At 46.0% G+C, this 12,068-nt stretch overlaps 1 protein-coding gene across 2 annotated transcripts in view; it reads right to left on the reverse strand.

Moving 5' to 3' along the window:
* Positions 1 to 12,068, reverse strand: part of BMP2K (BMP2 inducible kinase) — a 406,412-nt gene that overhangs the window by 47,567 nt on the left and 346,777 nt on the right. For both annotated transcript variants that reach the window (XM_063919964.1, XM_063919966.1), the window contains exons 12-13: positions 7,413 to 7,508; positions 2,312 to 2,484 (exon numbers count right to left, since the gene is read on the reverse strand). In XM_063919964.1, coding sequence (XP_063776034.1) covers positions 2,312 to 2,484; positions 7,413 to 7,508 — 269 coding nt within the window. The remainder of the gene's footprint in view (positions 1 to 2,311; positions 2,485 to 7,412; positions 7,509 to 12,068) is intronic.

Consider the following 12,068-nt stretch of genomic DNA (forward strand, 5'->3'; position numbering starts at 1 on the left):
TCTGATGCACATCATTTATATATATCTTTAGAATGTAAGCTCTCACGAGCAGGGCCCTCTTCCCTCATGTGCTTATCCTTTCTTACTTTAATAATCTTCAACTACACCAAATCCATCAGTCTTCTGCCACCTGTTACTTATTCCAGTGTCATCTGCTGATGTAACTGTTTATTTACCCTGTACTTGTCCCATACTGTCATCAACTGTAAGTTGCTGTTTTCCTGTTTGATTATTTGTTTATGTACTCTGTAATTGGGCGCTGCGGAACCCTTGTGGCGCCATATAAATAAAGGATAATAATAATATGTGTATGAGTCTGAATCTACATAAGGGGTCCGATGCAAGCAGCAGCTGCTTTTTCACATGCCAAGTTCCGTTGTGCTTCACCTGCAACTTTGTAAGAGTTTAAAAGTAATTCCTGCGCAGTTAAAGTTGCAGCCCTGCGTCTCTAGTACAGAGTGGTGTTTCGCTGTATCTGTGATGTGTATAAACCACAAAATGTAAAGACAAATATAGTACACTACTCCCCTCAGAGAATCTCAGTGACTCAGTATGGCGTATAGAAGCTAAGTGTATGAGGATACATCTGTAACGGAAAACCAAATGATGGACAGTCAACTGCTAAGTAATTTGACTGTACTATAGTTCACTACTACACTTATTTGCACTTTGTGATTTTTCATTGCAAACAATATTAGTAAACTATAAAAGCCAGGAAAAAAATATTTTATATAAAAAAAAGTTTGATTGACTACAGAAAACAGCAGCAACAGTGATTGAGGAAAAATTATTGTATTATGGGATGAGTTAAGCTACATCTTAAGATCTACCACTTCAAAATGTAAGCAAGTCAAACTAAAAAGTATTCCTTTGTTAGAGTATGCTGAGTGGACAGTCACCACAGATTTGGCTTACCACTAGAGAGTGCACGGTATGGGTCCTTGATAAATATATATAGTGCATGCATAATGTACCAGATTAATAACGGCACTATAGAAAATACACCTTAGATCTGTGCAGTCTAAGGTAACATAAGTATCATTTATAATTCTAATGCAAAGTCTGGAACCTGCTCCCTAGAGGAGGTGGTGGGGCCCCAGGCAGTGGGGCCCATCTGGGATTTCCCCTGTGCCCCAGTCTCGCCCAGCATGTCCTCTTATATACAAGTCATCATTGGACGGGAGGCAGTCAATTGACTGCAGGTCGGGATCCCAGCGGTCAGGATACCGACGCCAGAATCCCGACACCAGCTGGAATACCAGCGGTCGGAGTCCCAAACGCCGGCGATTTCCCCCACTTGGGTGGTGGTCCACTCCACCACCCAAGGGGGAATACAACACTGTGGCGACCTAAGGTTCCCACCAGACCCGAAGCGTGGCGCACACAAGAGGGGACACGCTGCGCTCTGGACACCGGGATCTCATACTGATCCCCATTGAACAAATGTTCCAGTTAATTTACTATAATTCTGTCCAGGTGGACTGAATCATTAAGTGAATGCACAATTAACCAAATGGCTAAGGGTCCTCTGTTGCCTACTCTATGGGGACCTCCTGCTCTGTACACTGTACAGTGGCTTTTTGTCACGTATAACCCCAGAGAAGGGAACGCCAGCTAACTGCTATAAGTGTGGAGAAAAACATTAAAAGGGAGTTTATATAAAGATGGATGCTACTGTATGAATTAACACAGATTACTTGCATACACAGTCTATGGTAGAAGTGCCAGCAGAGTTTTCTAATAACATAAAAGCTGAACATAAAATAATCCATTGCTTTTATATCCTTCAGCAGAAGTGCAAGTAGATTCTATTAACTACATAAAATAATCTACTGTACAAATACGTACCACACTTAACGTAAATATGATTTTGTAGAACATACTTATTTTATGCACTAGTTATCTCTAAAATATTACTGTCCTCACATACTTACTGTAAACTATCCTGTCCAAACAGCTTTTATCTGATTCAGGGGGACATGTACTAAGCAGTGATAAAAGTGGAGAAGTGGCCCATGGCAACCAAGCAGCAGTGACGTAACATTTAAAATTTGCATACTATAAACATATACAGAGCAGCTGATTGGTTGCCATGGGCAACTTCTCCACTTTTATCACTGCTTAGTACATGTCCCCCTCAGTTTAATATATTCTCATATTTGAATATCAAAAATCGAACTGAACTTATTATACCCATTAGTTTTTATGTTAAAAGTAAGTATGTTTCCAGTATATTTTAGCACAAGTTTGGATTACTATTACTATAGTTCTTTGTGTATTATAGTTGCAACAACATTTAACAGTAACTTACATGTTGGTATTACACATGTTTCTCATTGTTCCCACTTGCTCAGGGTGAGGAGCTGCATATGAAACTAAGGCTGCCGTGAACTCCTGAGGAGAAGTCAGATACTGCTGAGGGTGGGACTGGTGATGGAGCATGGCCTGCTGCTGTTGCATTTGAGCCTGCTGATACTGGTGAACCTGTGTGAAAACATATAATACACGATGGAGAGTTTTGAAATAGTAAGAATGTATATAATGTATAGTTCGTTTTACAATGTACTGCCTGGAACCCAAGTAAGAATAATGATCAGACTGGCAAACTAATGTTGGTTATACATTCTGTGTTATCCTCAGTCACTTTGAAAATCACATACCTTCCCAAAATTAGGGAACCTATTGAGCACTCTGAAAGTGCTCCATTTATGTGATCATGTAAGCAATTCTGGAACTGTGTCCTCTTACATCTTTGCTCTGCGCGCTACAAGTCGTGTTACACATAACGCGTGAGTGCCGTGTGACTCGGTAGCGCCGAGCATTTTTTTTAGCGTCTAAGATGCAGTTTCACAGAAAAAAAATATGCAAAAAAAGATGTTCAACACTTCTGAATCCCACCACGGCATGACGCGACTTCAAGGGCTGTTTAGCGTGACTGCAGCAAAGATGTAAGAGGACACATCTGTAAGAAGCTACCAAAGATTGATGCGACCACATGAAACAGCCAGTATATACAGAAATCAATTTATATTTGAATGCAACAATGTAAATATTGAGCAGTTATTGCTACTTATTAGTTATATTTGAACTTGGCCCACACTAACTTATTAAATATAGTTTATAGTGAGCTATGTAAAAAAAAGTTTTAAAACTTCAGAGACTCAAACTTGTGGTTTTTAAACAGTTACTTGTATGGCATTCCAAAGGGAAGGCAGATGGGGCTTAAATCCTAGCGTACCTTGATCACTGAATACTGAGGGACTATTGATCCAGTGCCGTTTCTAGCGGCGGGCGAGCCGTGCAACCGCACGGGGCGCCCGCCGCGGCACTTTGTTACTCCTCATCGCCTCTGCCCGAGCGCTCCTGCTCGGGGGGCGGAGTTTCGCGGAATGACACGTTTGCGTCATGACGTCACGACGCAAACGCGTCATTCTGCGAAACTCCGCCCCCCGAGCAGGAGCGCTCGGGCAGAGGCGATAAGGAGATAAGCATGGAAGGAGGAGGCGGCCGGCGCGGGGGACGTGAGTCGGCGGGACCGAAGAGCGGAAAGACGTAAGTATTCTTTCTCTCTCTCTCCCCCCCTCTCCCCCCCACTTGAAACCTGCCTGCCGCTGCCGCACTGTGTAAAATGGGGACACCTGCCTATGGGGATACCTGCCTGCCGCACTGTGTAAAATGGGGACACCTGCCTATGGGGATACCTGCCGCACTGTGTAAAATGGGGGCACCTGCCTGCGTACTGTGTAAAATGGGGATATCTGCCTGCCGTACTGTGTAAAATGGGGATACCTGCCTGCGTAGTGTGTAAAATGGGGATACCTGCCTGCCGCACTGTGTAAAATGGGGGCACCTGCCTGCGTACTGTGTAAAATGGGGATATCTGCTTGCCGTACTGTGTAAAATAGGGATACCTGCCTGCCGCACTGTGTAAAATGGGGGCGCCTGCGTACTGTGTAAAATGGGGATATCTGCCTGCCGCACTTTGTAAAATGGGGACACCTGCCTGCCGCGCTGTGTAAAATGGGGACACCTGCCTGTCGCGCTGTGTAATATGGGGACACTTGCTTGCTGTAATGTGTAAAAAGGGGACTTTTTTATTTTTATTTTTTTCCCCCTGTGGTGGGTGTGATGATATCAGAAGAGGCCACGCCCACTTTAATGAGACCACACCCATTTTAATCAGGCCACACACCCTTGTCGGGAGCTTTTTCTTTTCATGGCTATATGGGGGGGGGGGGGGGGGTCACGCATTTTTTTTGGAGCAATTGGGGGGGGGGGGTGGGGGCGCATTTTGAAATCTCGCACTGGGAGCCAAATTGTCTAGAAACGGCCCTGTATTGATCCCTACATTGTACTTAGTTAAACAGGTATACTGTACATTTAAAATGTGGAACTGACAAAAACCAACAGAAAATGATACATATATTATTTTATTGCTTTCAGCAGTGCCACATTTTTAATACCTACTTAATAAACAGGACACATTTTGGAAGGAAACTCAAAGAACAGCTCATCTGCAATAATTGAGTGCTTGCATAAAATGGAGATAAAAACTGTGGTCAATCTGTTTTTGAACAGTGTAATACCGCATTCAGATCGCAAATGCCGGATCCCACCTGGTAAAAGAAACGTGTCCTTACCGGGTGGGATCCGGCATTTGCGCTCCTTTGCTGGCTTTCCGACCCAGCAATATACCGGGTCGGTTGCCATAGCAGCGGGGGGGGGCGCAGCAGCAGCAGGGGCGGGGGTGGAGGCGGCGCTGGGAGATGAGCTCATCTCCTGCGCCGCCTCTCCATATGCTGTGAATGGGAACAGTGTCGCATCGACGCGGCTCCCATTCACACTGCACCTGACCCGGTATTCAACCCGGGTATAATCCTTCTTTTATACCGGGTTGAATTACCGGGTCAGACGACCCGCTGATTCTTGGAAAGTGCTTTCACATCGCACACTGACCCGTGTCGACACGGCAATATGCCGTGTCGATACCAGGTTATTTGTGCGATGTGAAAGGGGTATAATATTTAATCACTGATGCTTTAGGAGGCGCAACAGAAAAATATCCAAAAGGCCCCAGTAGCCCAATTGTCATTTAAAGCTGGTTCACAGTATTCAGTATTGTGAGAAAAAAGTGTTTATTCCACATGCAGCATTCACCATTTAATAAACAGCATGTTGAAGACTTTTAAAGAAAACTTAAACAAGGACTAATTAATAAAAAATAAAATCGTATGAGAAAAAAACAAGGTCATGGTGATGTAACTTTTTTATGAACAGCAAGTGAAGTTTTAAAAGCTTGTTAACTCTTCCCTACTTCTATTTACCAATTGCAGATGCATATGTGACATTATCATGTGAGATATATATATATATATATATATATATATATATTTACACACAGATGAAGCATCCCTCATTGTTGCTGTTTCTCCACCTAAATGGAAGATTAGTCATGCCTAAGCGATAGCTCAGATTGTTCAGTTGTTGCACGGACTGGCACGTTTAGGCATGACTACATACGAAGCATGCAATACACATCTCCACCACTGGGTGGGTAATTCTCCACTAATCCAGTACTGTAGAGCGCTTAGTGGCGGATTGATCTACAAGCTCTGGCAAATGGTCAGTGACGACTGTAATGTTACTGTATACTGTACACACAGACCAATGGTTAGACGGAGAGTCTCAATTTAAAAAAAAGAAACCAATAAATCAATCAATAAAATTAGGGTACACAGATGCAAGCGTTAGGGTTATGTGAGCGTCCAAGTCCCATAGACTAATCAATAAATAAAAAGTGTATACAGACACAAACGAACGTGTTAAAGCAATGGTCCATTGACGTTAGGTATACAATACTGTATGTGAGCGTCCAAGTCTCGTAGCCAATACAGCAAAACCCGTGGGAAGGGACCACTGCTTACATTTACACATGAGCTTGTGTCTCTATCACCAGGCGTCGTGGGCAAGCGGTGAAGTGTCCCGCACCCCATGCTCAGAGTCCCAGGTTCGATTCCCAAAGTGCGAATGTCTTTGTTTTTTCTTCTTGACACTTTATTAATTCTCTTTTTTTATAACATTCATATATTTAACCTTACATTCAATAGAATTATGCACACAGGAAAAGATCTGTTTCCATAACTAACTGTCTGGGCGTTTGACACGCAAATCCACAGCACAGTACTGTACTGTTTAATGTACATTCACTCTGGTCCTCCCTAGTCCTTTCCCCCAACCAAAGCGACTGTAGGGTCAGCCCTTCATTTACATACTGTGTTGGCAATTTATTGACTGTAAGCTGGCCTCTTTGTTTGAAAAGATCAGTCTCTCAGGGGAGAGGGAAGGGTGATGGGGGAGGTGGCGAGTTCAGAGACGCTGTCAAAAATATTAATTCTCTGCCGGGACCCCAAAAAAAGAAACCAATAAATCAATAAATAAAACTAGTGTATACAGACGCAAACGAATGTGTTAAAGAAATAGTTCATTGACGTTAGGTTTATGCGAGCTATTAAATTAAATGAAAATGGGCTTAAAGCTTAATATCTCAGATTCTGAGGGTCCAATCGGCTCAGAACCAGGTTGGTATGGAAGGGGAGACGATTAGCTACCAGAAGATACTGACCTCAAGTTTCTGTAACCCCCACAAGGCTAACGGCAAGCGTCGGAACCCATGGTGGGTCTGCATTAACGTGCCCATTATAGTCTATGGGAAAAAGGGTCCACTTTGTGCCCAGATATCTCCGGTTCTGGGTGTCCCAGAGACTCGAGAGAGCTACCATGCGAAAGAGGAGACTATTGGCTTTCGGGGCAGACCAGCCACTAGTTTATGTGACACCGCAAAGGGAAACAGCAAGCAACCGTATGTCGGTCCCCTTCAATTGTCCGCCCAGCTTGCATGGGGTGCGGGGTTTCTTGCTAGATAGAAAATACTGTATAGAGATGCTTAGCACGGTGTTTCAGCATCCAGGAACATAGGGAGGTGGTTTAATCACTCCCCATTATACTTATAAAGATAACACTTCCGGCGGCGGCATCCCGACAAGTCATAATCCCGGAAGGGGCTCAACAGAAGATAAACTCTCCCCATAACCCTCTGTCCCGGCAGCCTAACCCTAGCCCTCCCCTCCTGCAGCCTAGCCCTAACCTTCTCTCCCTGCAGCCTAACCCTCCCTCTGCAGCCTAACCCTAACCAACCCCGACATACCTAGTTTTGGAATTCCAATGGGCAGTATTCCTGCGCTGGCATTCTGACATGTTATTGGATTCCTGCACCAGCATCGTGACCAACGGATCCCAAATGCCATTGTGACTACATCCCATAGGGGAATGTGAACTTTATTTAATTACCAATGAAACCAAGGCCATTAAGAAACAAAAAAAAAATGTTGACTGATGGAATAAAGCAGACTTACCATGGCTGGATATTGGTGTGGAAGTTGCTGTTGCTGATAGAGGGAGTGCATCAAATACTGTTGCTGAAGAAATTGCTGCTGAAACGCCTGCTGATACTGGATAAAACACAAAGTAGTGGGGATAGTGAATACAGTTTCATTGTATTTATTGTGATGTGTTAAAAAAACTGCATTTTTACAACTATTTCTTGTGAATAATAAGATTTTACTCACCGGTAAATCTATTTCTCGTAGTCCGTAGTGGATGCTGGGAACTCCCTAAGGACCATGGGGAATAGCGGCTCCGCAGGAGACTGGGCACAACTAAAGAAAGCTTTAGGACTACCTGGTGTGCACTGGCTCCTCCCTCTATGACCCTCCTCCAGACCTCAGTTAGGATACTGTGCACGGAAGAGCTGACACAATAAGGAAAGGATTTGGAATCCCGGGTAAGACTCATACCAGCCACACCAATCACACCGTATAACTCGTGATATTGTACCCAGTTAACAGTATGAAATATAACTGAGCCTCACTAACAGATGGCTCATAACAATAACCCTTTAGTTAGGCAATAACTATATACAAGTATTGCAGACAATCCGCACTTGGGATGGGCGCCCAGCATCCACTACGGACTACGAGAAATAGATTTACCGGTGAGTAAAATCTTATTTTCTCTGACGTCCTAGTGGATGCTGGGAACTCCGTAAGGACCATGGGGATTATACCAAAGAACCCAAACGGGCGGGAGAGTGCGGATGACTCTGCAGCACCGAATGAGCCAACTCAAGGTCCTCCTCAGCCAGGGTATCAAACTTGTAGACTCTTGCAAAAATGTTTGAACCCGACCAAGTAACAGCTCGGCAAAGTTGTAAAGCCGAGACCCCTCGGGCAGCCGCCCAAGAAGAGCCCACTTTCCTCGTGGAATGGGCTTTTACAGATTTAGGGTGCGGCAGTCCAGCCGTAGAATGTGCAAGTTGAATCGTGCTACAGATCCAGCGAGCAATAATCTGCTTAGAAGCAGGAGCACCCAGCTTGTTGGGTGCATACAGGATAAATAGCGAGTCAGTTTTCCTGACTCCAGCCGTCCTGGAAACATATATTTTCAGGGCCCTGACTACGTCCAGTAACTTGGAGTCCTCCAAGTCCCACGTAGCCGCAGGCACCACAATAGGTTGGTTCACATGAAAAGCTGATACCACCTTAGGAAGGAATTGGGAACGAGTCCTCAATTCCGCCCTATCCATATGAAAATCAGATAAGGGCTTTTTCATGACAAAGCCGCCAATTCTGATACACGCCTGGCCGACGCCAAGGCCAACAGCATGACCTCTTTCCACGTGAGGTATTTTAGCTCTACGGATTTAAGTGGCTCAACCCAATGCGACTTCAGGAAATCCAACACCACGTTGAGATCCCATGGTGCCACTAGAGGCACAAATGGGGGCTGAATATGCAGCACTCCCTTAAAAAAAGTCTGAACTTCAGACAGTGAAGCCAGTTCTTTTTGGAAGAAAATGTACAGAGCCGAAATCTGGACCTTAATGGAACCCAATTTTAGGCCCATAGTCGATCCTGACTGTAGGAAGTGCAGAAATCGACCCAGCTGAAATTCCTCCATTGGGCCTTCCTAGCCTCACACCAAGCAACATATTTTCGCCATATGCAGTGATAATATTTTGCGATCACATCTTTCCTAGCCTTAATCAGCGTAGGAATGACTTCCTCCGGAATGCCTTTTTCCTTTAGGATCCGGTGTTCAACCGTCATGCCGTCAAACACAGCCGTGGTAAGTCTTGGAACAGGCAGGGCCCCTGCTGCAGCAGGTCCTGTCTGAGCGGCAGAGGCCATGGGTCCTCTGAGATCATTTCTTGAAGTTCTGGGTACCAAGCTCTTCTTGGCCAATCCGGAACCACGACTATAGTTCTTACTCCTCTCTTTCTTATTATTCTCAGTACCTTGGGTATGAGAGGCAGAGGAGGGAACACATACACCGACTGGTACACCCACAGTGTTACCAGAGCATCCACAGCTATCGCCTGAGGGTCCCTTGACCTGGCGCAATATCTTTTTAGCTTTTTGTTGAGGCAGGACGCCATCATGTCCACCTGTGGCCTTTCCCAATGGTGTACAATCATTTTGAAGACTTCTGGATGAAGTCCCCACTCTCCCGGGTGGAGGTCGTGCCTGCTGAGAAAGTCTGCTTCCCAGTTGTCCACTCCGGGAATGAACACTGCTGACAGTGCTAACACATGATTTTCCGCCCATCAGAAAATCCTTGTGGCTTCTGCCATCGCCATCCTGCTTCTTGTGCCGCCCTGCTGGTTTACATGGGCGACCGCCGTGATGTTGTCTGACTGGATCAGCACCGGCTGGTGTTAAAGCAGGGGTCTAGCCTGACTTAGGGCATTGTGAATGGCCCTTAGTCCCAGAATATTTATGTGTAGGGAAGTCTCCTGACTTGACCATAGTCCTTGGAAGTTTCTTCCCTGTGTGACTGCCCCCCAGCCTCGAAGGCTGGCATCCGTGGTCACCAGGACCCAGTCCTGTATGCCGAATCTGCGGCCCTCTAGAAGATGAGCACTCTGCAGCCACCACAACAGCGACACCCTGGCCCTTGGAGACAGGGTTATCAGCCGATGCATCTGAAGATGCGACCCGGACCACTTGTCCAACAGATCCCACTGGAAGATCCTTGCATGGAACCTGCCGAATGGAATTTCTTCGTAAGAAGCTACCATCTTTCCCAGGACTCGCGTGCATTGATGCACCGACACCTGTATTTGTATTAGGAGGTCTCTGACTAGAGATGACAACTCCTTGGCCTTCTCCTCCGGGAGAAACCCTTTTTCCTGTTCTGTGTCCAGAACCATACCCAGGAACAGTAGACGCGTCGTAGGAACCAGCTGCGACTTTGGACTATTCAGAATCCAGCCGTGCTGTTGTAGCACTTCCCGAGATAGTGCTACTCCGACGAACAACTGCTTCCTGGACCTCGCCTTTATAAGGAGGTCGTCCAAGTACGGGATAATTATAACTCCCTTTTTTCGAAGGAGTATCATCAATTCGGCCATAACCTTGGTAAATACCCTCGGTGCCGGGGACAGACCAACGGCAACGTCTGGAATTGGTAATGACAGTCCTGTACCACAATTTTGAGGTACTCCTGGTGAGGAGGGTAAATGGGGACATGCAGGTAAGCATCCTTGATGTCCAGTGATACCATGTAATCCCCTTCGTCCAGGCTTGCAATAACCACCCTGAGCGATTCCATTTTGAACTTGAACCTTCGTATATAAGTGTTCAAGGATTTCAATTTTAGAATGGGTCTCACCGAACCGTCTGGTTTCGGTACCACAAACATTATGGAATAGTAACCCCGGCCTTGTTGAAGGAGGGGTACCTTGATTATCACCTGCTGGAAGTACAGCTTGTGAATTGCCGCCAGTACTACCTCCCCTCGAGGGCAGCAGGCAAGGCTGATTTGAGGTAACGGCGAGGGGGAGTCGCCTCGAACTCCAGCTTGTATTCCTGTGATACTACTTGCAGAACCCAGGGATCCACCTGTGAGCGAGCCCACTGGTCGCTGAAGTTCCCGAGACGCGCCCCCACCGCACCTGGCTCCACCTGTGGAGCCCCAGCGTCATGCGGTGGACTCAGAGGAAGCGGGGGAAGATTTTTTATCCTGGGAACTGGCTGTCTGGTGCAGCTTTTTCCCTCTTCCCTTGTCTCTGTGCAGAAAGGAAGCGCCTTTGACCCGCTTGCTTTTCAGAAGCCGAAAGGACTGTACCTTATAATACGGTGCTTTCTTAGGCTGTGGGGAAACTTGAGGTCAATTTTGTTTTCTTTCCCAGCTGTTGCTGTGGATACGAGGTCCCAGAGACCATCCCCAAACAATTCCTCACCCTTATAAGGCAGAATCTTCATGTGCCTTCTAAAGTCAGCATCGCCTGTCCACTGCCGGGTCCCTAATACCCTCCTGGCAGAATGGACATTGCATTAATTCTGGATGCCAGCCGGCAAATATCCCTCTGTGCATCCCTCATATATAAGACGACGTCTTTAATATGCTCTATGGTTAGCAAAATAGTATCCCTGTCCTGACAGGGTAATAGACCACGCTGCAGCAGCACTATCCATGCTGAGGCAAATGCAGGTCTCCATATAGTACCTGAGTGTGTATATACAGACTTCAGGATAGCCTCCTGCTTTTTATCAGCAGGCTCCTTCAAAGTGGCCGTATCCTAAGACGGCAGTGCCACCTTTTTTGACAAACGTGTGAGCGCCTTATCCACCCTAGGGGATATCTCCCAACGTGACCTATCCTCTGGCGGGAAAGGGTACGCCATCAGTAACTTTTTAGAAATTACCAGTTTCTTATCGGGGGAACCCACGCTTCTTCACACACTTCATTCACTCATCTGATGGGTTTTATGTTTGGGGAGAAAAAGCAGCCAGTGTTTTGTTCCCCCCTTTTTTGTGGTACCTGGGTTAATGTCAGAAACGTGTAACACATTTTTCATTGCAGAGATCATGCAACGGATGTTCCTAGTGGATTGTGTATATGTCTCAACCTCGTCGACACTGGAGTCAGACTCCGTGTCGACATCTGTGTCTGCCATCTGAGGTAGCGGGCGTTTTTGAGCCCCTGATGGCCTTTGAGACGCCTGGGCA

This window comes from Pseudophryne corroboree, chromosome 1 (genome assembly GCF_028390025.1).
Source record: "Pseudophryne corroboree isolate aPseCor3 chromosome 1, aPseCor3.hap2, whole genome shotgun sequence".
Taxonomy (NCBI): Eukaryota; Metazoa; Chordata; class Amphibia; order Anura; family Myobatrachidae; genus Pseudophryne; species Pseudophryne corroboree.